This window comes from Globicephala melas, chromosome 14, assembly GCF_963455315.2.
Source record: "Globicephala melas chromosome 14, mGloMel1.2, whole genome shotgun sequence".
NCBI classification, from domain to species: Eukaryota; Metazoa; Chordata; class Mammalia; order Artiodactyla; family Delphinidae; genus Globicephala; species Globicephala melas.
In genome coordinates, this window is record NC_083327.1 from 62,242,414 (window position 1) to 62,270,158 (window position 27,745).

Sequence of the window (27,745 nt, forward strand, 5' to 3'; positions counted from 1 at the left end):
ACCAAGTTGTTCACTGCCTTGTCCACTTCAAGCAGCAGCCAGGGCAAATTTTCAGCTGTCCAGTCTCTGTTCAACCATCTAATCCCAATAGACCCAAATATGTGGGGAACCAGGTCAGCTTTCAGACAAACCTTCTTCTGGTGGATAGCAAAAAGTCTCAGGAAAGTATTTTGACAGCAAATTTCCTAGCAGCCCTATCTGTAGAGAAAAAATAAGTTTTTTTATAGGGGAAAAATGTTTTCCATGTAAAGCATATTCTTGCTGAATCCATTCAGGTACCTTCCATTTTGAGTTTTAATTGCTTCTTTCTCAAAATTCAATGACTCTCCTTGAGGCTCAGGCCTTGGTTCTCTCCATGACTTAGCTACTACATGGAAGCGAAGCAGGCAGAGAGCTACTGACTTGGGGATCAACCCCCTGCACATGTGCACACCCACATGGTGTGAAGTACACAAGGACATTCAAGCTTGGTGGATGTTTCCAAAGACCACCACCATCAATTCCTTACCCCTCGGTGTGCACGTGCCCACTTCCCCATTGAGCTATCCCCCTCCTCTTGAGTCTGGGTTGGCACTGTGACTGCTTTGACTGACAAAATGCAGCCAAAGTCCTGAGAATTTTGAGACCAAAGCATAAGAGAACTAACAGCTTCCACTTCCTTCTTCTGAGAAACACTCGATCTCAGAATGCAAACACCATGTGAGAAGTCCAACCTGGCCGTGTGGAGAGGCCACAAGAAGAGAACTGAGGCCACTGCAGAGAGCCTACACCAACATCCAGGAATGGGAATGAGCCTTCCTGGACATTCTAGCCCAGTCCAGCCCCTAGATGACTGCCGACCCAACCAACTACACATGAAACGGAAGAACCACCCAGAGGAACCTAGTCAACGCCCTAAGTTGTGAGGGATAATAACAGATTGTTGTTAGAAGCCACTGTATTTTGTACGGTTTAGTATGCAGCACACAGAAAAGTGAAACACACACTTCTCAAAATAATAAATCGTCACTGTGAATATATAAATGTTGCCCGCTCCTTTCCTGTCTACTTTCTCGGTTAATCCTCAAAACGATGGTAACTATAGGCTTTCTCATCGCAGAGAGGATATGTGAGGCAGAACTGAAACTCAAAGCAAGCCTCCTAACCCTAAAGCATGTGTTCTTCCCACCATGTCTCGGGAACTGAAATGTGTGAACTCTGTGGGGTCACCTTGGGGCTCCCTGCAAATCTGTCACTTTGGGCACCACGACTGCCACACATCTGCTTCCAGGACTGCGTCGCTCTCCCAGCCCCAAATGCCCAGGCAATGGGGAACTTTTTAAACAGTATCTTAACAAAGTCAGGAGTCATCATTAGATGTCCCCACCACCATGACAATCAAATTTATAAGGTAATATAGCAACATAATAAAAGCGCATCTAAGAGCCTCTTGTTAGATTGAAGCATCAGATTAAGTACTGGATTAAATGGTCTCTAAAGTCCTTTTTATTCCAACAGTCTACGACCTGCCTGGCACTGTGCAAAGATCCTTGCCTGCACGATCCCATCTAATCTTCTCAGTAGATCTATAAGGCAGTGACTGTTTTGACCTCCGTCTTACAGACGAGAAAATAAAGCTTAGAGAAGAACACAGAACCAGTAAGTGGCAGGGTCAAAGCTCAAACACAGAGGTCTGTCAGAGCCACAGTCCACGTTTCCATCATTACAGTATATGGCTTCCCTCCCTTCATGAGGAAGACATGATTTTTTTTTTCTAGTCCTCTGATCAGTGGAGACAGAAATCCCCAATGTGAACATTCCAAGAAACAGTCCCTAACCCTGATGAGCCCTCCCAGCTGTGCCACAGGTCATGAGGTGGGCAGGAATCTACCTGGTACAGCATAAAACCAAGGAAGCTGCAGGTAAAGCCAGAACCCCCATCCCCACCCCGGGGAGCAGTCAGACACTGTCCGCTTAAATACCTCACCCGCAAATCCACACCAACTGTTCTGCAGGGTGTGTTTCTGAGTTGAAGCTCTAGTTTCCCCTTCGAACAAGGCCAAGCAATAACTCAGCAAAGAATTGACCGTAAGGATGACCTCTGGGTCATCCTTCACAATTTAAAAACTAAAACAGCTGGGCACCACTGGTCTCATAGCCAAGTAGGTCAAGTCTGTGCCCTTGCTGTTCCGTACTTCCACACCCGATTTACCTTGATTCACCCATGGTAACGAACAGACTGATAGATTACCGGAGTTTTGACTCTTCCCTTCATTACCAGACACAGCAGTCAACAACTGCATTTTAGGGTACTAGGTAGTAGGATATCTGGCTCAACAGAACTAGACAGGTTGGAATCTGTGGTTGGGGAGAGAGGTCATTAAGAGATTTACAGAGCAAAGAGCTTGTCAATGTGATTGCCCAAGTTAAGGCAACAGTTCAGAGAAGGTTTCACATTACACCAACATAAGACCATACTGGGCAGGTTAAACCTATAATAAACTCCATTCCTTCATCTAATATCTTAACACTAAGATGTTGTCTGCAAAACACAGAGTGCTAAACCTGGAAATATTTACAGACTGGGATTATTTTTAAAGAGAGCATGGACTAACAAGTATGTTATAGGAAAATTAACATTTTAATGTTTTTTTCTTATAAAAACCAGATTTTCTATTTTTTGTATAAGAAACCAAATCATAAGTTTATCATCACAATTCAAGAAATATTTGACTTTTCACATTTAAATATTTAAATTTTAAGTAATAAGCAGACAGAGGTAAGTAGTGATTCCCCATTTATTCTGAAGTCAGACTCTACCAACATCCCTAATTCTGATAAGTGCCAAACCCACAAGAAGGAAGGATGAAAGGAAGGAGGGAAGAAGGAAAAGAGAAAGGAAACAAAGAAAGGAGGAAAAGAAGCCAGGGAAAAAGTGAAATCTATCCAACCCTGAGTACGACAATGACGATAAATGCCCAAAACCTGAAAACTCTGCAATCCATGGTTCCATGATCAGTCCAATAGCCAATAAATAAAAAGCAAAAGTTGAGACTGGCTGTCACAAAAGCCAAGAAAGGCAAGAGAAACAGGAAGGGAAACATTTTAAAGAGAAAGGAAAGGATATCAAGGACAGTTAAAAAAAGTAAGAAGACCCAACTGTCTTTTTTGCAAAAATGAACGAGCTTAAAATTCATATGGAAATACAAAGAGAACCAAAATCGCCAAAACAGTCTTGAAAAAGAAGAACAAAGTTGGGGGCCTCATACTCCTTTTCAAAGTTCCTTCCTTTTCAAGACTTAATACAAAGTTCAAGTAATCAAGACTATACAATACTAGCATAAGGATAAACATACAGATCAATGGAACAGAATCAAGAAATGAACTCATGCTTTTATAGTCAACTGATTTTTGGCAAGAGCGCCAGAAAATTCAATGATGAAAGAATGAATGGTCTTTTCAATCACTGGTGCTGAGACAACTGGATATCCACATGCAAAAGAATGAAGCTGGACCCTTACCTCACATGTTATATAAAAACTGACTCAGAAAGGATCAATGACCTATATTCAAGAGCAAAAACTATAAAACTCTTAGAAGAAAATATAGGTGTAAGTCTTCGTGACCTCAGATTGGGCAACAGTTTCTTATGTTAAGACACCAAAAGTACAAGCAACAAAAGAAAAGATAGATAAATGGGACTTTATCAAAATTTAAAACTTTTGTGCTTCAAAAGATACTATCAAAAAAAAACCCCACAAAATGGGAGAAAATATTTGCAAATCATATATCTGATAAGAGACTTATATGCAGAATATGTAAAGAATTATTACAACTCAGTAAGATGAATTTTAAAATGGGCAAAAGATCTGATGAGACAGTTCTCAAAAAAATGATATACAAATGGCCATAAACACATGAAAAAGTGTTCACCATCATTAGTCATTAAGAAAATACAAGTCAAAACCACAATGCGGTACCACTACATATCCACTAGGATGGCTAGAATCAAAAAGACAGACAATAACATGCATCAGTAAGGATGGAGATAAACTAGAGCCCTCATACATTGTTGGTGGTACCAGAAAATGATACAGCCGTTTTAGAAAGTGTTTCAATGGTTCTTCAGAAAGTTCAGTTACCATGTGAACCAGCAATTCCACCCCTAAGTATATAATTAAGAGAACTGAAAACTTGTATATACCTGTTCACTGTAGCTTTATTCATAGTAGACAAAAAGTGGAAACAACCCAAATGTCCATCAACAGATGAATAAACAAAATATGTTATATACCCACACAGTGGAATAGTATCCAGCCAGAAAAAGGCATGGAGTATCGACACCTGTTTACAACATGGATGAAGCTTGAAGACATGATGCTAAGTGAAAGAAGCCAGACACAAAATGCCACATACTGTATGATTCCATTTATATGAAATATCTAGAAGAGGCGAATTCAGAGAGACCAAAGAGAGTAGTTGCCAGGGACTGAGGGGAAAGGGACATGGGAGTGACTGTTAATGGATACAGGGTTTATTTTTGAGGTGATAAAAATGTGTTGGAATTAAATATTGACGACGGCGGCACACTTCGTAAATCTACTAAAAACCACTGAATTCGACACTTTTAAAAAGTGCATTTATGGTCTATGTTATAATCTCAATTTTAAAAATAGATTAAAAAAATAAAAAGAAGAGATAAATATACAGAAGTGGGATGGGGAAACAGTAAACAGAAAAACAAATGGTGAGGAGATGGGAGAGTGAAGACCAACCACCACCTGAGTATTTTGTGGGCGAGGACTATGTCCCAGCCACTTTCTCTCTCCAAAGTCTGGCACACGATGCAGACCCAACCAATGTTTATTGAATGAATGAACAAATGAACGAATGAATAAATGAGGAAAAACGGCATGTTTGGAGCAGACGGCTACTACATACAGCAATAACGCTAACTCTAAGCACATCAATGTGCTACACTAAAAAGTAAATGACTTCTGTAAAGTAACAACTAAATGACTGTTACTAAGTTTGCCTCTTCCCCCAAGGGGAGGGGAAGCCATGTAAGGGGTATCTTTCCCTCCGAGAAATGGGCTGGAGGCATTAGGTAATATTAAGAGCAAGAGACAAGGTCACTTACAGAAATAACGGATGTAGTTCAGACATGCATGAACAAACAGTAAGTGCTATTTAAAGAAATGTCATGTTGCTAAATTTCACTTAGCTCACAAGTTGTTTCCTTTTGTGAATCGCAGTACATTGGCATACAGACACATTACTTTTCCTACATCATTACAACAAAATTAACTCAAGATGGAGGAGGAAGTGTAAAAGAAAGTCTTAAATTTTCTAGAAAAAAGTACAAATAAATAATTCTCAGATCTACAGATAAAGCAAGAATCTACACTTAAAAGCAACAGTAGAATTCACAAAAGATAATAGTTTTGACTATAAAAATATGTAAAGAATTAAGACAAAAATTAAACTAAACATCAAACTAGGGAAATAAAGTAATACATTGGGAAAAACAAAGGACTGATATTCTTTTTTTTTTTTTTTTTTTAATGTTTTGAATAGATTTTTGAGTTTTATTGAAATCTTACATGAACAAGAAATTGGAAATACAATCACATCAAAGAACAAATTGTCACGGCTTTGACGTTTAAGCCAAACAAATTTTGTAGGGCAGATTTCAAAAAGATGTGAAGTTATAACAATTTAAAAACACAGTTGACCTACTTCTAGGAATGCAAAACATACAATCATAGGTTATTTTCAATACAAGAAAACTTAAATTTGTTTGCTTTAATTTCTTAAAACTACTAAGACAAAGCACTAGCTTGTATTTTTATTTACAGCATACTCCATACTGCTAGGTAATCTATCCCAAATCCAAAAAATGAAGCTGTCCAAAACCAAAGGTTCTGCAAAATCATGATTTAACAGTGTGCTCAGCTTGTTTTGAAGCTAAAATGAAGCCTGAAAGGATAAAAGCATTGTAACTCCCAGAATAAGGGAACTCTGCAAGCCCAATAATGTCCAAGAGCATTTATGAAAAGAGGAAAAAATAAAAAGACTTGAGTATATACACAATAGTGATTTCTTCAGCCCAATACAAATGGCAGCAAATTGCTACTTAAAGATGAAACAGATAAGCCAATTTTTTTTTTGAAGGATGTAGATCTAGAGCCAATCGTATCTTGCCAGTATCATTTTCAAGCCCTCACTTGTCTATTTCCACTGTTGCCCATAAGTATCCTGATAAAATTCCTGGTTGTCATTATTGTAACCATAGTTACCAGAATAGTCACCACCTTGCTGAAGCGGCTGTTGAGCGATGGGCTGGGAACCCCAGTTCTGTTGGTTGTTGGTCTGACGGCGCTTGGAATCAGGTTGGTTGTACCCATCTGCCTTTCTCTTGCCTCCTACATTGCCCCCACGGTTGCCCCGAGATCCACGGGAACCACGGCCTCTCTGCTGTTGTGCAGGACCCCCTCTGCCACCCCTAGAGCCTCTTGGTGGTCCCAAAGGTGCCCCCCTTTGTGAATAGCCAGCTCTACCTCTTGGAGGTGGTGCTCCCCGCCCCCTTGGTGGTGGTGGAGCACCTCGCCCTCCCCTTCCTCCTCCTCTTCCTCTTACTGCATAGCCATCATCATAGCCGTAGTAGGGATCTTCATAGCCTCCACGATAGTCATGATAATCATAACCATAGTAATCATCATAGTAATCTTCATAGCCATAGTAATCTGGAGGGTAGCCATATCCACCTCTCCCCCCACCACGACCCCGACCTCTAATTGGAGGTGGCATACGAGGAGGAGGGTGATAGTAATAATCTTCATACGCAGTGCTTCTGGAGGCCTGTCTAGCAGCTTGGCGCTCTTTCCTTTTCTTGTCTGGTGGCTTGGCTAAGACTATTTCAATTTCTTCCCCTTCTATTTCTTTGCCATTCATTTCATCCATGGCCTTAACAGCTGCTCCTCTGTCTTCGAAATGAACAAATGCATAATCTTTCAACTTCTTCACTCTTTCAAGTTTTCCGAATTCAGAAAACGACTTTTCCAGTATTTCTTCTGTCACTGTAGTAGCCAAGTTTCTCACAAATAAAACTTTCACCTTAGCCATGACTTCTGGATCTGGTTCTTCCACAGGGTCAGCCCATTCATCCGTAACTACATTTCCCCATACTTTTACTTTTCCACTCATCAGCCGGCGTCTGGCTTGTGCTGCTGACTTGTGATCCTCATACTCAAGGAAGCAGAACCCCCGATTCTTCTTTTTGTCATCGGGTTGATGATAGAGAATAACGTCCACCAAACCCTCTGTTAAACCTGTGACTTTACTGAATTCTTCCAGAATGTTTTCTTTAGTCTTATTCTTCGGAATTGATCCAACAAAAAGCCTGTTGTTTGCCACAGAAATGCACACTCCAAGGTGTTTACCAGGGCGAATTTCATAGCTGTCACACAGTTTAACAGCTTCCTGTGCAGCTTCCTTTCCACAGAAGGTGATAAATGCATACCCTCTGTTCTGACCAGACAGTGGATCCATCATAAGACGTAGATCCCAAATGGGACCAGCCTTTTCAAAAAGGGGCACCAACTCATCCTCATATAAATCTCTTGGTATTTTACCTACAAAGACTTCTGTTCCAATTCCAGGTTGCATGCCAGAGTACACACTGTCTGGTGGAGGACCACCATACTTCCTCTGTCCTGTGGTTACATCCAGGGTATAACCAGTCCTCTCAAGCAAGGCCTTGATCTTTGCTTCATCGGGTCCCTTTGTAGACTCTTGCACCTTGCTCCCCTGTTTCTCCCTTTGCCTGTAGGTCTTCATAACTCCACATAAAAATGCACTTTTGTTCTGAACATGTGATAAGTCACTTTCCTTGAACTGTTGTAGTACAGACAGAGCTCCTTCTTCATTAAATTCCCTGAGAGCATCAATGGCTCTTTCATCAAGATCGACATAAGCTACCAAGCCTGTCTGAAATATTTCATCAAGTCTTTCTGCCACCTTCTGTGGGAGGCCTGCCTCTATCAGTGTCTTGTAGTGTTCTGTGTGAGTTACACTGGAAGTATCCATTGGTTCTTCCTCTTCTTTTAACTGTACCGCATTACCATTCACCTGATTAGCCATTTTATTATGCTGCGGGGCAGAGCTGGGGCCGACGGCCGGGCCCGTGAGAATCAGCGCGAGGCGCTTTGAAAACGACTAGAAATGGCGCGCGCGCCACCCCCTCCCCCCCTCATGGACCTGGACTGATATTCTTAACATGTATATAATTCATGATTATTTTAAAGGAATCTGGTTTTGAGGGCTTCCCTGGTGGCGCAGTGGTTGAGAGTCCGCCTGTCGATGCAGGGGACACGGGTTCGTGCCCCGGTCCAGGAAGATCCCACATGCTGCGGAGCGGCTGGGCCCGTGAGCCATGGCCGCTGAGCCTGTGCGTCCGGAGCCTGTGCTCCACAACGGGAGAGGCCACAACAGTGAGAGGCCCGCGTACCGCAAAAAAATAAAATAAAATAAAATAAATTAAAAAAGAATCTGGTTTTGAAAATTGGGTGCCATTTTTCTTTTTCTCTCTTTTTTTGGCTGCATTGGGTCTTAGTTGTGGCACGCAGGATCTTCATTGTGGCATGTAGGATCTTTCATTGCAGCGTGCAGGCTTCTCTCTAGTTGTGGCACATGGGCTCTAGAGCACTTGGGCTCAGTAGTTGCAGTGTGCAGGCTCAGTAATTGCAGCACGTGGGCTCTCTAGTTCGGCACGCAGGCTTAGCTGCCCAGCAGCATGTGGGATCTTAGTTCCCTGACCAGAGAGGGGACCCGCGTCCCCTGCACTGGAAGGCAGATTCTTAATGACTGGACCACCAGGGAAGTCCCAATTGAGTGCCATTTAATGAGATGTTAGGAACTAGAGGAGGGGACCAATTTCTGTAGGGAAATGAGTTTGAAGGTTATCTGTGGGATCACAGCAGATGTGGAGTATACATCAGACAGTTAAAGCTACAGCTAGGGAGTTCTGAGCTAAAAAGACATAGTAGGGAAACATCTGACACCCAAAAAGGCATTTTGTTCATTTCACAGGGACTAAAGGAATGAAATCCACCTAATCCCCCATATTGTTACTAGAAACCTGTACAACTAAACCTTTCTACTCTAATCTTTTTATTTATTGTAATTACCACTATTATTATCAAATAATAATAATATTATTATTACTATTAGAAGATTCTGTACTATCTTGACAACCCAATATTTTAAAATATGTTTTCTTTGGAAATGCTCTTTTAGAAAATTCAAGTTTCACCCTGAGAACTGATTTTCGAAACAAGTTTTTAAAAGATTGGGCTCTGTAATGGTTTTTTACTAAAGGAAAGAAAGAGAAAGGAAGAAAGAGAGACAGAGAGAGGGAGAAAGAAAGAGAGAGAGAGAGAACTTAATCCTTGGTAAAGTCATCCTTAGGTAAACAAAATGTTTCTAAGCAAATGTTTCTAAGTAAATGTGTCCCTTCTCTCTCCTACTCCAGTAAGTATTACACGAAAGAGCTAAGGGGGTATCATCAGAAACATGAGTCAACATCAGACACATGTGTCCTTCACTGGATGCATAAAAGATAAGGCTGAAGGGAGATGATTCCAAGATAAGCCAGTAAAGCAATAGTAACTATTCAGATAAGATTTTTTTTGAGGGGGGAGAGCTTCTTTTGGAATGGACAAATAGACAAAGAATACAAGGGAAGGAGCCTGTCTGGTAGTGAGAGCACCTTCAAAGTAATCCAGGGTTTATACCAGTACTGTAGTCAGAGCAGCTCTCCACTCAGGAGTGACTGGAACCTAAGGTGAAGAAAGCCTAAAAAGCAGTCAGAGTTTTTAAAAAATTTGTTTCCAGTGTAGGTTTACGAAGTGAGATGACACTAAGTAAAAAAGATCTCTTTTAAAGAAAGAATCATTTTTACTTAAAAGTGGCCAGTGTTATATGCAATGAAGTGTTTGAAGTGGCTGAGGAAATAACAAAAGCATTTTTGATCTCAGTTCTTATTCTTTGAGCTTCAAAAACCTATGAAATCCAGCCATTGGAGAGAAAAGAATGAAAAACTTACCTAGCCTGAGCTATCCATTTTCTTAGTGAACACTTTCACCTCCTGAACAAGTCCAACACTTCTGTAAACTGAGTTCCACCAGTAAAGAACACTCAACTTAAGCTGTATCACTGTGAATTCAAATTTATTATCTAAGTTACAGAATTTCACAAGGAAAAGCAACTCTATTTTCAGCTAATTACAATTAGCCAAGAAAACAAGTACATTTACAAAGGGTCACACTCCGAAGTTCTTTCTGGAAGAAGGTGGTTGGGAATTTGTATTCCACGTTCCCCCAGAAACAATGTTAAATAATACTTGAGCCCACAAAGGCTTACTGACCTCATCGTGTCTCTAAGGCATAAACACCGGCAGGACCAGGCAAGGTCCCTTAGCCTGGGAGCAGGGTACACTGCTGCCAGCAGCTGCCTTCTCTTTCTGCTTCTCTCACCAACACATTGGTTTATTTTTTTAAATTATTTTTATTTATCTATTTTTTTAAATTGAAGTATAGTTGATTTATGAAGTTGTGTTAATTTCTGCTGTATAGCAAAGTGATTCAGTTATACATATGTATACATCTTTTTTCATATTCTTTTCCATTATGGTTTATCTCAGGATATCGAATACAGTTCCCTGTGCTAGATAGTAGGACCTTGTTGTTTATCCACGCTGTATGTAACAGTTTGCAGCTGTAAAACCCGAACTCCCGGCCCACCCCTCCCCCAGCCCCGCCCCGTTGGCAACCACAAGTCTGTTCTCTAGGTCTGTGAGTCTGTTTCGTAGACGGGTTCATTTGCAACACACTTCTTTAAAAACTACTCTTGGTCATACGCCTCCTGTTGTTCACCAGCAATCACTCAAAGACACTATTCCAGACAACCACCGCCACCTACTCTCCTGAAATTGCTCTGGCAAAAGTTATCAGGGGCTTTCTAATCTCCAAGTCCAGCTATTTCTCTGAAACGTCCAACTTTACTGACTTCTGACCTCTTCCTGTCGCTCTCAGCTAGCTCACTCTTTTCCTCTCTCTTCCACTCTCTGAACTTTCCCCCGTCCCTTGTCTTACCTCTTGACCACTTTGCTTTCTCACGAGTTGATGCCTTCCTCTGTCCATCTTTAAATGTTGGTGTTGTCTCTGTTCCACCATAGGCCCTCTTTTTATTCTACCTCTTTCTTTTGGGGAGTCTCACTTATTCTCAGAATTTAAAATGCCTGGCATGTAATAAGTGCTTTCACTGTTATCCTTCAAAACCCAATTCAAATATCATCTTCTATCCAAAGCCTTAGCCAACCTCCTCCACACTCCCCTCTTCCCCAGAAGAATCCTCTGTCACTTATGTTCTCAAAGCACTTTAAATAAACTTCTAATATAGCAATTAGCAATCAGCAATCAGCATAGCCTACTCTATTTTTTTTTTTTTTTTTTTTTTGCGGTACGTGGGCCTCTCACTGTTGTGGCCTCTCCTGTTGTGGAGCACAGGCTCCCGACGCACAGGCTCAGCGGCCATAGCTCACGGGCCCAGCCGCTCTGCAGCTTGTGGGATCTTCCCGGACTGGGGCACGAACCCGTGTCCCCTGCATCGGCAGATGGACTCTCAACCACTGCGCCACCAGGGAAGCCCCTACTCTATCTTTATAGCTGGTCTCCTGCACTGGACTGTGAGCCCCTCAACAGAAGGGTTGATTTTCACTGAATTCAGTAAGTGCGGCCACTTCATGATCAAGCACAGATCTATAGGTCAAGTACAGATACAGAAGACCTGGGGGATGTCAAGATCCATAAAATGTGATCTTTGCCACCTAGGAACTTCACTCACACTTAAGTAGAAAAGACAGATATCAAAATCAATTCATAAACACCACTAAGGGAAAATGCAATATTCATTCATTCAATCCATCAATACGTATCAGGTGCCTATTAAGTGCCAAGCACTGTATTAGGTACTAGAGATGCAGGATAAACAAGACAGACAAGGAAAAGAGACATGGAATTATACTTTAACGATCCTTTATAGTACCCGAAACTGCTTCTTCTATGTCAGACCTTTCTAACAAAGGATTTCTCATTATCCTCTAACATTGGACTTGACTTCTTCGGTTGTTCTTCTTAGTCATTTCCCATATGATGCAACACTTACGGAGTGACAGGTTTTCTTTATATACTCCAAAGAATCAAGTAAACAAATTAAGATGTATTTAATAGTTCTTAAGAGATTATTTTAAGAGGTAACAGATAGACTAACATAAACATCAATAAAAAATTACACAGATCTTAAAGAAGGGCTAAAAAATAGAAAGTTAAAGAGTTCCATGATTATTCTTAGCTTAAATAAAAAAGAATGCTAAGCTCCAGCTCATAAATAACTATGCAATATGCTGGATTTAGGAAGGAATTTCCCTGGTGACCACATATTATAGCTCAAATATTGGGCAATACTTTCTTCTGTGGTTAAAGCAGACAATTAAAAGACTTGAGAAGGTAATTCTCATAGACTAAATATAAAGTCATCAGAAGCTCATAGGCCAGTTCAAGTCTTAGGTGGAGCTTTCACAATTTAGACCAGGTAACTGAAAACTGAAAGCAGATTAGGGCCTTGGATTCTCCAATCATAGCTTTTTTTTTTCTCCTTTAATGCTCTTAGAAAATCGTCTCAAATTAAGTTGGCTTATCCTCTGGCACAGAACTCTGTTTAGGGAACATACTCTTACTCCCCTGGCAAAGAAATAAAGGAGAACCAACCCAAAAAAGTGGAATTTGAAAACAGAAAAATCAGGGCTGCTTCATACATCTGTCTCTGCAAACTTATTCCAACATGTCTAATGATATTTTCATAGGAAAGCACAAACCTATTAAATAGTGGTGGTCTGGGAAAATGAAGGCACGACAACACATAAATATCATAGTACAATTTTGTTCAAAATTCCCAAGCAGTGTCACAACACAGTGGCAATGGCTTTTGTGTGAACAAACTTGCTGCTAAGGATGGTGTCTAGTCCCTCTTGGGCTATTCCAAGATTAACAATGAATGGAAAGAGGTAATAAGAAGAAGATACCAGCCTTGGATAATCAAGAGATTATCAATCACGAAGAATGTTCACTATATATTTAACAAGATGAAACCTGCTTCTTTAATAAAATAGAGTTTTATTAAACGCAGAGTCCTGAGCTCTGAGCAGCTTGGAAATTGTGAAGTAGCAATTTTCCATTACTTATCTCCCTTTCACCAAACAGTGAAAATATGATTCAATGTTGGAGGCAAACCAGAGAGATAGAGCAATATCTTAACTTTGGTTCCAAGTGTATAAGAGATTTGGCTGACACAGAAAAGTGTCACTCTCGTGCTATCAAGGTTTTACCTTCTCCGAGATTTCATAAATGGGCACCGAACGACAGTTATAAATGTAACCATAAAACTACACAGAGGTTACTTGAGCTCAGTCACCTACAATTCTTGTCTGCCTTTTTTCTGACTTCTGTTGCCTTAAACAAAGAATCGAGAACAGGATTCTGTCTGGACTTTTAAACTTTCTGTAAATCCAAGCAAACCAAGCCTTAACCCTGTCATTAATGAACGCTAATGAATATTTACATGTTAGCAGCTTGGAAACGCTCCTGCAATTTACTTCTTCACTAGTCCATCTTTGCATCTAACTCATTTCTTCAAAAGAACCTTAAAAAGTGAGATTTGGAAACATACTATGTTCGTGATAAATATGAACTTTTGTCACTTATACCTTGGTGTGACATAAATCAATCCAAATAAAAACTTATGACCAAGTGCGTCACTCATTTGAATACATGCTATATGGACCAGGAAACACTAACAAAGTACTCCTGGAAATTAAATGTTAAGTCAAAAGCAGAGCTGACTGTGCAAAGATTTCATAATGCTGACAACCCTTAATTTTAGACATTGGAAACAACACAAATGCAGATTTGCAGGTTGACACTAGTAAACACAGCAGATCAGTCCTTGGGTAACCCACTCATGTGGCATATTTAATGATCAAATAAATGTTCTACACTACTGAGTTATAAAGGAAAGAAGAGTCTAGGACTCTATTAAGAGTCTAGGCTAGCATTTCCTTTCCAACTTTATTTCAGATTTACCAACTGCCAAGTGTACTTTAAGCCCGTAAACTATTGGCAGCACTAAGTTGCTGGGCAAGAAAAGTTAGGCCAACTATTGTCGTAACTCACGTGCAAGCTACAGCATTGTTCTCGAATTTCACTAGATCAAGCCAAGCAACTTACACCCCAACTCTGTTTTGCAACACACACACACACACACACACACACACAGATACATTAGGTTTTAAAGCCAGACTCTGCCACTCTACATAGTCTAGAAATCTTTTCTTACTCTGAGTGTATATAAATAGTAAACAGTAAACTGACCAAGAGTTAGTTTTGAAAAGCTAAAATCCGACTATCTAGATCCAAAGATCTGAATTTTCACTGGATCAACCAAAGCTAGTTTCCCAAGACCAATTCCTAAAAATCTAGAAATTGTCTTGGTAGAACTAACATACATCAACTGTATGTATGTGACTCAAAAATAATTAGAGGACTTCCCTGGTGGTGCAGTGGTTAAGAATCCGCCTGCCAAGGCAGGGGACACAGGTCCAAGCCCTGGTCTGGGAAGATCCCACATGCCATGGAGCAACTAAGCCGTGCACCACAACTACTGAGGCTGCGAGCCACAACTACTGAGCCCGCGTGCCTAGAGCCCATGCTCTGAAACAAGAGAAGCCACTGCAATGAGAAGCCTGCGCACCGCAACTAAAGAAAGCCCACATGCAGCATCGAAGACCCAACGCAGACAAAAATAAATAAATAAATATATAAATAAACATTAAAAAAAGAATTAGAAAGGTTACATAAAGTGTACATTCATAATGTTGCTTAGAAAGTTCAAAGGTCGCCCAGATTTCAACCTTAGTCATTTTTATGTATACCATAACACAGATCTGGTTCTGCAAGCATCAACAAGGTATCTAATAGGTGTCTGACATTTAGATTCCATTCTCTAAATGGAATTTTGTTTGTTTGTTTACTATCTTCATTCTTGCCCAGCCACTCAGTAACTTTGCATTCAAGCTGACTATTTTCTGTCAACCAAGGACCATACATAGGCCCCAGGCATTATCAACAAGCAAGTAACACAATTTTATCATGGACTATATGCCTAAGGAATCCTAAACTGATACTACATTGTTGGCATGTTGCAATTACCTAAAATAGCCTCAATTTTTTTCACAAACTGAAAGGATTAATACAAGAGAATTTAAATACAGATCAAATTCCACTACTGTAGAAACAGTATATAAGAAAAAAGATTCTAAGTCTCAAGTAATAGCTCCACTTGTTTCTATGAGTCATTATATAAAAAAATTCTTCCTTGAAGTCAATTTAATAGATTTTGTCAAAATTTATAAAAGACCTTAAAGGTTTTTAATAAAATCTGGGTATTTATTTAAATAATTTTGGAACATGATACTGATTTCATATAAAAATAAAGTGAAGAGCCTAACGCGTAGTTTACAGGTGTGTAAGATTATTATTTTCAATGCATTTTCACATCTGTTATAGCAGTAATGAACATTGTTCTCATGTGTCCAGTTTAATGAAATCATCCATATTGTGAAGTCCTTAAAAAAATTTCCTTGGATGTTTCACTTATTCACTACTTAGAGCATCACCTTGCATGTGGTAGGCTCCCAATAATTATTTATTAAATTGTTGAATTCAATGGGCAGACTGTAAGACCATAAAAGGCAGAAATTGCACTCTTAACATAATTCTGTGCAGATCTTAGGAAGAAATCTTGCAGATTTTAAGTAGTCAACAAATGTCTACTGATGAGAAGACTGTAATTTAAATGTTCTCAAACAGAAGATTTATTTCTAGCAGACAGGAGAGCATAATTATAAATGAACAGATTCTGGGATCAGACAGTCTTAGGTTCAAAACTTGGTTCTACCAAGTGGCACTGGGAAAGTGGATAACTCTGCAGGGTCTCAGTTTCCCCATGTGTGAAACTGATCCACTGGTATTATCTGCCTCATAAAGACTGAATAAGTTCAGGCATGTAGAGTGACTGGCACGGCACCTGGCACTCAGTAACACATGGTGTTCATTTGCGTATGACTTGCCTTAAATTACAAGATCAAAGTAACATATTTGGTGTGTGGAGTCTTAGAGCAATTTGCCAGCCCTCTAAAATATTATATGCATTTCTTCCCTCCAAAAAATAAACCTGTTTGGAGTGATCTAGACTACTGAAGTTCCTGTTAGTAATGATGATTTCCTAGTATATGAATGAAGCTGGGTTTGCAGACACTGCAAGCAACACACTGGTGTATTTCTGACTTGTTTCTGGTCAAGGCACCCTCTGGGAACTATCTGATTTAAAAAAAAAAAAAAAAGCACCTTTGACTGTCTTTCTAGTGATAAAACCATTTTATAATGCTTTTGGGATAAACGTTAAGTTGTATAAAACTGATAGTAATGCAAATAATACTTGTCCACAGCGATACAAATGAATATTGTTTGGTAGAGATACAATTGATTTCCACCTTATAGAATAGATGACTCCAACATTTATACTTATAGACTTGCCTTACAAGAACACTCTATGACATAAATCACAGCAAGATCCTTTTTGACCCACCTCCTAGAGAAATGGAAATAAAATCAAAAATAAACAAATGGGACCTAATGAAACTTAAAGGCTTTTGCACAGCAAAGGAAACCATAAACAACACCAAAAGACAACCCTCAGAATGGGAGAAAATGAAGCAACTGACAAAGGATTAATCTCCAAAATTTATAAGCAGTTCATGCAGTTCAATAACAAAAAAACAAGCAACCCAATCCAAAAATGGGCAGAAGACCTAAACAGACATTTCTCCAAAGAAGACATACAGATTGCCAACAAACACATGAAAGAATGCTCAACATCATTAATCATTAGAGAAATGCAAATCAAAACTACAATGAGATATCATCTCACACCAGTCAGAATGGCCATCATCAAAAAATCTAGAGACAATAAATGCTGGAGAGGGTGTGGAGAAAAGGGAACACTCTTGCACTATTGGTGGGAAGGTAAATTGATACAGCCACTATGGAGAACAATATGGAGGTTCCTTAAAAAACTAAAAATAGAACTACCATACGACCCAGCAATCCCACTACTGGGCATATACCCTGAGAAAACCATAATTCAAAAAGAGTCATGTACCAAAATGTTCATTGCAGCTCTGTTTACAATAGCCAGGACATGGAAGCAATTTAAGTGTCCATCAACAGATGAATGGATAAAGAAGATGTGGAACATATATACAATGGAATATTACTCAACCGTAAAAAGAAACAAAATTGAGTTACTTGTAGTGAGGTGGATGGACCTGGAGTCTGTCATACAGAGTGAAGTAAGTCAGAAAGAGAAAAACAAATACCATATGCTAACACATATATATGGAATCTAAAAAAAAAAAAATGTCATGAAGAGCCTAGGGTTAGGACGGGAATAAAGACACAGACCTACTAGAGCATGAACTTGAGGATATGGGGAGGGAGAAGGGTAAGCTGTGACAAAGTGAGAGAGAGGCATGGACATATATACACTACCAAACATAGGGTGGATAGCTAGTGGGAAGCAGCCGCATGGCACAGGGAGATCAGCTAGGGGGTTTGTGACCACCTAGAGGGGTGGGATAGGGAGGGTGAGAGGGAGGGAGATGCAAGAGGGAAGAGATATGGGAACATATGTATAACTGATTCACTTTGTTGTAAAGCAGAAACTAACACACCATTGTAAAGCAATTATACTCCAATAAAGATGTTAAAAAAAAAAAAAAAAGAATTGCCTTACAGTACATTAGCAGTTTGGCATCTATCAGCAATTTCATTGCAGCATTCCTGATTGTGTGCGTGCGCGTGTGTGTGTGTGTGTATGTGTGTGTAGTATCTGCTCTTCAAATTATCCTTTGAACCAATTTTATTATCTTACTGGTTTTTTCATGGTTTTCTCTGTAGTATACTGGGGAAAAGCCTGGATTATTTGGGATTCAGAAGAGGTGAGTACGACTTCCTACTCAACCAGTCGATTTATTCTGGCCAAGTCAAATACCCTTCTCCAAGGAGGAGTTGCCTCAACTGTGAAAGACAGAGGACTACACTGCCACATCTATTTGTTTTCTGAAGCAAGTAAGATAATCAAAAGAGGACTCCATTGCATAGAACAATATACATTTACATTATCATTCTGATTTCGCCACATAAAATCACCTACGCCCCAGTGTGACCAAACTATAAATTGGAAAACACCTAGCTGGAGGTAAAAGCCGCTGTGGCCCCTGGACGGCAGGAATCACACTCCTGGTCCTGGGTTGCCTTGGCTCTAAGCTGATACTTGTCACAATGAACTTATTAGAAAACTTGAATGTGATATCAAGAGGTATTTGACATGTAATAGCCTGGGTTTCCTTAATTCTTTGGGGATGATTTTTAAATAAGAAATAGGGGTAACTTAGATTTTGAAAGGAGAGAGAATTCTCTGGCTTAGGCAAATACCTGGTTTTATATGGTTTGGAGTCAGTGGTCAGATGGCCTGACATCCACTGATAATTCACTAGAGTAGTTCTCCTCCATGTTTCCGTTTCTTAAGAGTTCTTAGAAGAGACTAAAAGTATTGGAAAATACTAATGTAATTGGTCACAACCTCTTTTAAAGCCTTGCTGTACAAAGAAATATAACTTCCTTCCTGCATGAATCATATACCAAAGGCAATTGCTTTGCCCATTGTTGATTACCTACTGTAACAGAAATGGTTTGCTTGTGGAATGTTTACTGTTACCTTGTGCAACTTCTGAAGCATTCAAGTTACACAGATCCGCTCTGCTAGGATTTTCAGTAGAAGACACTGTTAACATTTAAATTTTTTCTCCTCTCTTCTGTGTCCCCCTAAGAAAACTGCCACAATGTAGCCTGGGTTCTGTATCTTTTAGTTTTTATGTTTTCTTTTGGAAAAAAACAAAATTACAAAATAAAAAACATAAGATGTAAGTACTCACTTTCCAACTTTTTTGGAATAATTAGACAAGACTTTAAAAATCAGCTTTGTCTCATAGCGTCTCTCCTTCGCCAATAATCTGACACATATTTTGATGAGTTTTTTTTTTTAATAAATAAAGTTATTTATTTATTTATTTTTGGCCACGTTGGGTCTTTGTTACTGTGCACACATTTTCTCTAGTTGCAGCGAGCGGGGGCTACCCTTTGTTGCTGTGCGCAGGCTTCTCATTGCAGTGGCTTCTCCTGTTGCGGAGCACGGGCCCTAGGCGCGCGGGCTTCAGTAGTTGCGGCACGTGGGCTCAGTAGTTGTGGTTCACGGGCTCTAGAGCACAGGCTCAGCAGCTGTGGCGCACGGGCCCAGCTGCTCTGCAGCACGTGGGATCCTCCCAGACCAGGGCTCGAACCCGTAACCCCTGCATTGGCAGGCGGATTCTCAACTATTGCGCCACCAGGGAAGCCCTTGATGAGTTTCTTAAGTCAACATCTCCAGCCAGAGATAAAAGCCAATATATTAAAGCAATGAAAGAAGTCAACATATTAGAATCACCAGTGGATTTTAAAATAAATTATAATTTTGCTTTGCTTTCCTATTTTTCTTTTATGACACTAATAAAACTTGCAAATCTAATTTTGCTCCCTGAAAATAAGGGGTAGCTTTCTTAAACAGCCAGTTTCCCCACATATCTATATCCAGTTTATGGGACAGTGAGGCTGTTTTCTCAAGATATACCTTTCCCAAGGCTGTTGGTTACCGGTTTCTTCCTGATACTCACACAGCTGTAGTTCCTGCAACACTGCCCACTCCCACCTCAGTTACTATAGTCTCAACTCTCACCTTGCCTCAGGCAGAGCGGAGTGCTGTTTGAAGGGTCCGCTTAGGGCAACTACTTGCAAAGCAAAACCAGTTGGTACCTGTTGGTGGAAACTTGCACATTCACTGGGCTTTGTGCTTGTCAACCTCCCACTGCTCCACAAAGAAGCAGTGAACCAATTTTATCCCGCAAACCAGAAACAGGAACTGAACGGGCCTCTAACCAGGCCTCCAAAACAGGAAGCAAGGGACAGTCCCTGCAGCCACCAGAGGGGAACTGACTTGTAGCAGAGAACTCCCAGAAGGCTGGCACCAGCCACGGCCACTGGTGAGACAAGGCCAAGTTGTGAGCCTATAATTAGGCTTCACCTAGACGTGGAACCAACTTGAACTATCAACTGATGAACATACGAAGCAGACAAAAGGCAACCAAACTGAAACAAGAAACCAGGATCCCAGGAGCCTGGGAAGCAGGACCAGTGGGGACAAGCTGCAGTTGACTATCTGGGATGAGAAATGGGTGCTCTAAAAACAAATGTTATTTTTGTGCTTTGGAGTTTCGTTTTTCGTTTTGCTTTTTTCCAATTTTCTAGTAAAGCTCTTTTTGGAAAATTTTAACTTTGCCTCCAAGAAAGCAAGAGGAAGCACAGTGTTCTGAGCTCACAGGAGGCAGGCAATGATATGCCAGCAAAAAGTCAACAACCCAGAGAAAAACCATGAGTGGGCCTCTACTGGGATATTTTTTTAATCCCTTCCTAAACTAGACTTTTTCTTTATGAGTTTGCCTATGTTTGCTCTTTTGATAATTTTGCTAAGGCTTGTTTCTTGGGTGAAGAAGCAGTGATGAGGTAGGAAGGGGCTATAAGGTGGTTTAGACTAGAGGTTCTCAAACACTGCTCTGTTAATTGGCACGATAAAGTTTTCATCCATCATGGTGAAATGGGAAAAAGAATAATAAATAATGCGTTTTTCCACACATTTACTGTATGCAAAAAGCTATTATTTAAGGTTATGCCTTCCCTAATTCAACATAAAAAAATGTGTTTTCTTTTTAAGAAGTCATGGCAGTAGCTGGCTGGTTGTCAAGTTTTCTTTTTCTCTCTTTATAATACACTTACCTGGGAAGATAAAATGTTGACAAACTCATGTCAGTCTTCAATTTTTTCAAACCGGTTCATGGGAACCAATATTTAGGAAATACTGACGCCACCCAAGTATACTTCTCCCTCCAAGTATATGAGACAGTATATAAGAAAGCCTCACTGGAGTTAAAAGTAGAAAATGCAGAAGTGGGCTGGAAGATTCTCAGGAACTTCTCAGTCTGAGATAGACAGGAGACAAAGGTTATGTGTGCTTTTTTTGTTATCAAATAAGACTGGAAGTCCTAAGGAGCTGTGCTGGAAGCAAGTGGAACCAAACCCAGAAAGTTCAGATGCCTGTCCAGTGACATGGCCCAAATGGGTGACTTTTATCACAAACCCAAGTAAGGCGGGAACACTATAGAGATGAAAATATAAAGGCTAAGTTCTTAAAATTTCAGCCTCCATGTGTTTCCTTCCTGTTACCCACTGTTGCTAATGGGTGAAAGGCTGAGTAAGAGATTGCAATACAGAGAGCCTGCCTAAGAGAAAGGCCAGGAGAAGTTCTGGCTAGGGGCAAGGAAAGGGGAAGCAGGCAGCCATCCACTCCTGAGCCCCCCGAGAGGGAGTGAGGTGGCCTTGAGCAGAGCACTGTCCCTGGGTCTTACATCAGCTGGAAGTCAAGCCCCATAAATAGGTTTGGAGGGGACGAAGGTGAAAGTGTTTACGGATCCCCTGCCGTATCACTTCCTCCTTCGCTGAGCATCCTTCCTCCTCAGTCCCTGCCCAGGCTTCCTCCTCTCCCTAAAGCCACCCAATCCTTCCTTTGTCCCCTGCCTCAGCAGAGCCCCTCTTCTCAACACCACCAATCCAAAGTGATGCTCGTACATCCAGCCAGGATGCTACCAGAAGCTAGATGAACGCAAAAGTTCCTGATTCTAGCACAGGGAAAGATGTATTCAAAGTCCCAGTTTCAGGACTTCCCTGGTGGCGCAGTGGTTAAGAATCTGCTTGCCAATGCAGGAGACACGGGTTCGAGCCCTGGTCTGGGAAGATCCCACATGCTGTGGAGCAACTAAGCCCGTGCGCCACAACTACTGAGCCTGAGCTCTAGAGCCCGCGAGCCACAACTACTGCACCCTCGTGCCACAACTACTGAAGCCCACGTGCCTAGAGCCTGTGCTCCGCAACAAGAGAAGCCACCGCAATGAGAAGCCCGCGCACCACAACGAAGAGTAGTCCCGCTCACCACAACCAGAGAAAGCCCACGCGCAGCAACGAAGACCCAACGCAGCCAAAAATAAGTTAAATAATTAATTGTTTAAAAAAGTCCCAGTTTTAGGTTGGCAGGAACATAATTTCCTGAATGTTTAAACAGATAAATGGGGTTCACACTTCAAGTACACTGAATTAACAAGGCTTCTTATAGTCTAGTCCCAAATTTAACCACCATCTATAATACTATTTCTAAGAAAAAGTGTGCTCCTGGATCTAAGCAGCAACCTTGAATCATTTAGCCTGAATGAACGAATATAACTTCTTTATGGTTCAGTTTTTCCATAAGCAAAGCAGGGGAATAACAAAGCCTATACCAGCCATACTTCACAAAACTAATGTTCATTTTTTTAAAAATGTTGAGACCCTGCCAGTTGGGGTCTGTCTACCTGAATGGAATAGTTCTGCATCACTAACATCTGTATCGCTGACATATCTTAGCTTTCACAGAAATTTACTGCCTGCAATGCAGGGAGCTGGGAAGGGGTGTTGTTAGCCTGGCAACTGCCATCTCTGAGTGACAGTATTGTATGTGTAAGTACAATGAATTTTCATAAAATCTTTGATAGAACATTAGTTTCCTCTCAGAACGGGAATGAAAGAGAGAATGACAAGTGTAGTCAAAGAACAAACTCGATTACAGTTGAACGATAATCAAATAGGGAAAAATCAGTGAAAACCTTTAACTGCAATCTATCCTTTAGAAAGATACCAGTACACAAAGATAGCGGAAGCTTCTAAAAATGTAACCAAGCTTTAAGTTCTTATTCATTCCATTAAGCTGAGCTGTTCGAACACCAACATTCCCTTTGAAATGTTGAGGCCCTTGTTAAGTCCCTCTTGCTTACCATTCTATTGCAGATTGGGGTCACCTCTGAACCCCACTCCCCAGTTTGATTCTAGAGGCTATTTCCTGGAAGCCCAAGGCATTCCGTGTAGACCCTCACAACCAGGACATGAATCTGCGCTTCTCACGGACCCTGATCTCCTGGAGGTGGCAACATGCTAGATATTAATACAAGCAGTTCATTCATCTCTGTGGACTGAAGTGATTCATTTTTTAATCAATACTGTCACAATTTTAAGGTTCAGAATTTGAGGGCTGGAAGGAATCTTAGAACCCAATTATTACAACCCTTCTCTGAGATTTTAAATTACTTGCTCCAAATTAGAGAAGAACCAGGACCAGATCTAGATGTTGAAACTCTTGTTCCAATGCTCTGTCCCCGCACACCCTGCTGCCTTCCCTTTTCAAACTCACAGGATTACATGAGGGAATCTTAGAAATTTTCTTCAATCTCCCCCTCTACTTCCATCCTTGGTCAGTTTTATAGGCCGCTGAAGGAGACAAAGGGCCTCACTCACAATTATGTGGTCCAGAGCAGAGCCAGGATGAAAACTCAGATGGAACTTGAGGGATGATGTTCTTCCCACTATATCATAATGGTTCAACTTTCGAGCGGAGGTAGTGGATGTAGAGCAATGGTCAGCATGGGGCCAAAACCTTGCCAGGCCTGTTTTTGTAAGGCCTGCAAGCTAAGATTGGTTTTTCCATTTTTAAATGGTTGGAGGAAGAACATCAAAAAAGAATAATACTTTGTGAATTACATGAAATTTAAATTTCAGTGTCCATTAACAAAGTTTTACTGGAATACAGCCACGATGATTTGTTTAGGTCCTCCTGAGTAATACCTGCAGAGTTGAGGAGTTGTGAGAGACACCTCCTGCAAAGTCTAAAATGTTTATGCCATCTGGCCCTTTACAGAAAAATCTGCTGAACCCTGGTAGAGGACGAGCAAGCACTCTCTTAGAAATCAGAAGTCAAGTTCTACTACTATCTAACTTGGCCGCCCTCAGTTTAGAAAAACAAAGGGTTTGGACAAAACTGATACCATCCTTATTCGGTCACATCTTCAACATCTTCATGCTGAATGAGGAAGCTCAGAGATCATGTCACAGGCAGGGGTAAAACTGGGGCCTGCCCAGGTTGAACAAAGCAGTGGGATGGGACAGAGCTGGCCCGGAAACACTGGTTTTCCTAGAGCGTGTCCTCCTCCCCACTATTCCACATTGCACCAAGATGGCTCATAAGGTCCCTGCCAGCTCTCTGCCACATGAGTTTGATGCTTCCCTCTCCTGATTCTGAGAGTAAATTAGCCCAGCTAAATGCAGATAGCAAGGGCGAAGCCGGACTTTTTAGAATCAGGCACCCAAAGTGAAATCCTCCATTAACCAGTTGTTACCTATGACCTTGGGCCAGTGATGGACCCCTTGGTTTTCTCATCTAAGAAGGATGCTAAGTACTTTCTTCACAGGCTTGTTTGGAGGATTAAATGAGATACATTTCAAATGTCTGGTCCCTTCTAATCTTTCTCTCTCCCTTTCCCAGAGACAGTATTTGGAGAATAAACAGTACGTGAGCCTTGTTAGGAAACTCTTGCAGATTAGCTTAGAATTTAAGATTACTTTTATAAAAAATACCCAATCTATCAATGCAATAAAACCAGACTCATTATTTCACTGGGTGTTTTCCTCACATACCTTTCAGTTCTTTGAAACTTCTTCTAAATTATAATCCAAAAATAAAAGTGCTGTAATTTTTAGAAAAGTTATATTTCTTGTTTAGAAAAGCAAGCCACACAAAGAACCAACCTAAAATATATTATACTCATGTCCAGTTATGAAGACCAAGACTGTAAAATACACCCGAACCAAAGTCCTAGTTTATTTAGTCTGGCTTCCTTAACATGAAGTTCTTCTTGTTCTTAAAATATTCAGCTTTGGCTGAATTCCAAGACAGACACAAGCCTACTTCAGGTGTTTTGAAAGACTGAAGAGAATTAGAACTGGAAACAAGATTGGATTATAAAACCTTCTATGTGATCACAAATGCAAGAACCTTATTGCTTGAAACCACCATTAAATCAAATTTTATGCCCCCACTTATAAAAAAAATAAATATGTATATATCCTCAACATTGGTTGTACAGGGTGCTAAAGGTTAATTTCAATAACATGCTTTCATCCCTAACATTTGCTAACAGATAGCAAATTGCTGCAGTCACTTGAATTGCAGTGACACTTTCTGAAATCTGTAATAGGTTGAAAAGATTTTTTTTCATGAATTATTCTAGCAACCACTTTAATGGGCACACTTTAATGGCCAATCTAATCTTAGTTATTAAAATAGCATATCAGTGTTTTAAACAATGTTAAAATTATATACTTTCCAGGGGCTTCCCTGGTGACGCAGTGGTTGAGAGTCCGCCTGCCGATGCAGGGGACACGGGTTTGTGCCCCGGTCCAGGAAGATCCCACGTGCCGCGGAGCAGCTGGGCCCATGAGCCATGGCCGCTGAGCCTGCGCATCCGGAGCCTGTGCTCCGCAACGGGAGAGGCCACAACAGTGAGAGGCCCGCGTACCACAAAAAACAAAACAAACAAACAAACAAACAAAAAATTATATACTTTCCAGCCCATCATGGCATATGGAGTAATAAAAAACAGGCCTTGGTTCTTTCACCAAAATCCTAACAAAGATATCATACAAGTTTAGTGTAAATTACAAAGTTGCTTTTGGAAGTTATTACTTGAAACTTCAAACTGGTAAGAGATGGGAAATCAAACCACTAAACTTAAGGTTAAGGGAGCTGGGAAGATCATGACATAACATGCAAATTCATACAGATCCGCTCTGCCTGCAGCTGGCTGAGTGGCAGAAGTCATGATTTCTGTACTCTCAAAAGTACACAGAAAAAATGAGGACATCATCTAAAACAGGCACAGGTATATACAGAAGGAAAATGTGGGCCAAACCTAACAGAACAGAAACCAAAACACTAAATGTAGAAAAGGCTGACTGGGGCAAATATCTCGCAATGCACGAGATCAGAAGTTCTTTAAGGGGACCACACGCACCCCGGGCTCCTGGTGGCTGGGCAGTCAGACTCTCGCACAAATACACTCTCCCCAGAGCTGCGAGAGGCCGCCCGGAGCAGTCACGCAGCGCGGCTCGCTGCCTCTAAGATGGGGCAAGAAGTAAATAAGTAGGAAGCACGATTGCTGCCCAGAAATTGTTTTTTCCTGCCCAGGAAAGAAAACAAAAAACATTTTTCCCCCTGCGGTGGCCTGGGAAAAAGTGAACCCTGACCGCGGCGGATGGGGAAGGGGTTGCACACGCACCTGCATTGTAAAAACGGTCCAACACCGCAGTTTCCCCAAAGTCCAGTTTCCCGAAATGCAGGGTCTCCAGGGTGGCGCCCACCGTCTCGCACGCCTGCCGCAGGCACTGCAGGGCCTCGCTCTCGGCCACCACCAGCTGCCCCTGGCTCGCTTCGTTGATGACATATGCCACCGTGGTCCGTCGGCCTCCTCCGCCACCAGAGTTGCCCCGGCACCGGGTGGCGCTGCTCCCGGGGGTGGCACTGGGACACGCAACACCAGGGGCGGCGGCACTCTCCACGTTCCAGAAGCTGCCCGGTGGCGGCGGCGGCAGCTGGTTCTCCTCGCCCTCGGCGGCCGCCGCCGCTCCTCCCCTCCGGTAGCTGCCGCCCTCGGCCAAGGGTGGCACAGAGAAAGTGATGCCCTCGCCCGCCTCCGCGCTCATCTCTCCTGGCCGGGCTGCAGTGGCGGCGGCGTCCCCCGCCCAGCCGCACCGTCTGGCCAGCCACAGCTCGGGGCTGCTCCGCGCGCGCCGGGCTAAGCAGCTGCCATCCCGTGTCGCGCCGCGCCGCCGCCTCCTCTCCGGCGCCCTCTCCCCCGAAGGGACGCCGCTGCCCGGCGGCGGCTCGCCCCTCCTCGGCGCCTCCGTGGCCGCGCCGCTCGCCCGCTGCAGGGTGTAGAGTACAAGGGGTGGGGAACCGGGTTGAGCGGGAAGAGACAGCGCTTCCTTTTCTTGGCGGGCGGACAAGTCGGCTAGCGAACCTGCGCCGCGGCGCGACTCAAGGGCGCCCCTCTCGGGGTGCGGTGCGCCCTGGCCACCCGGAGTGCGGTCCTGGTTCCTTCCGTGCCGGGCGCTCTGGGAGGGGTCGGGGAGGGCGCCCTCTGGGTGGGGAGCTACCTGGCCAGCACCTCAGAGGCGGGCCGACTCCCTGGACCGCGTCCCGGAACAGCTGCAGCGTCCGCCGAAAGGATCCGCCTTCTTCCTCGGCGGCGGCTCCCCTTCATCTGCTCTGTTTCCTCCTCCTTCCCCGGCCTCGTTTCTCTGCCGATCGCCGCGCCCGCTTTGGCACCAGCCTAGCCGCTCCAGTCTCACCGCTCCTTGCAGCAGCTCGCCCAGTCGGCCACCGGCTTCTTGGCCGCCCACTCGTCGCGGCACCGAGAGTCAGGGCCCGCCCCGAGGGAGGGCGCTGCTGGGAAGCTCGAGTCCGGACTAAACCGACTGCGCCGCGGCTCCCGGACCTCAACCCAGCCCCGAGCGCCGCCCGGGGCCAA

At 42.2% G+C, this 27,745-nt stretch overlaps 1 protein-coding gene and 1 pseudogene across 2 annotated transcripts in view; both read right to left on the bottom strand.

Annotated features, from left to right (window-relative positions):
* The window catches only part of MAP3K5 (mitogen-activated protein kinase kinase kinase 5), a 218,375-nt gene extending 191,012 nt beyond the window's left edge, over positions 1–27,363 (bottom strand). The window contains exon 1 of one of the 2 annotated variants that reach the window (XM_030853368.3): positions 26,495–27,363. In XM_030853368.3, coding sequence (XP_030709228.1) covers positions 26,495–26,918 — 424 coding nt within the window. In that variant the 5' untranslated portion in view covers positions 26,919–27,363. The remainder of the gene's footprint in view (positions 1–26,494) is intronic. The other variant, XM_060283713.1, reaches the window with a different exon arrangement.
* On the bottom strand, positions 5,602–8,224 carry LOC115851409 (heterogeneous nuclear ribonucleoprotein R pseudogene; annotated as a pseudogene).
* Positions 27,364–27,745: the final 382 nt, after the last annotated feature.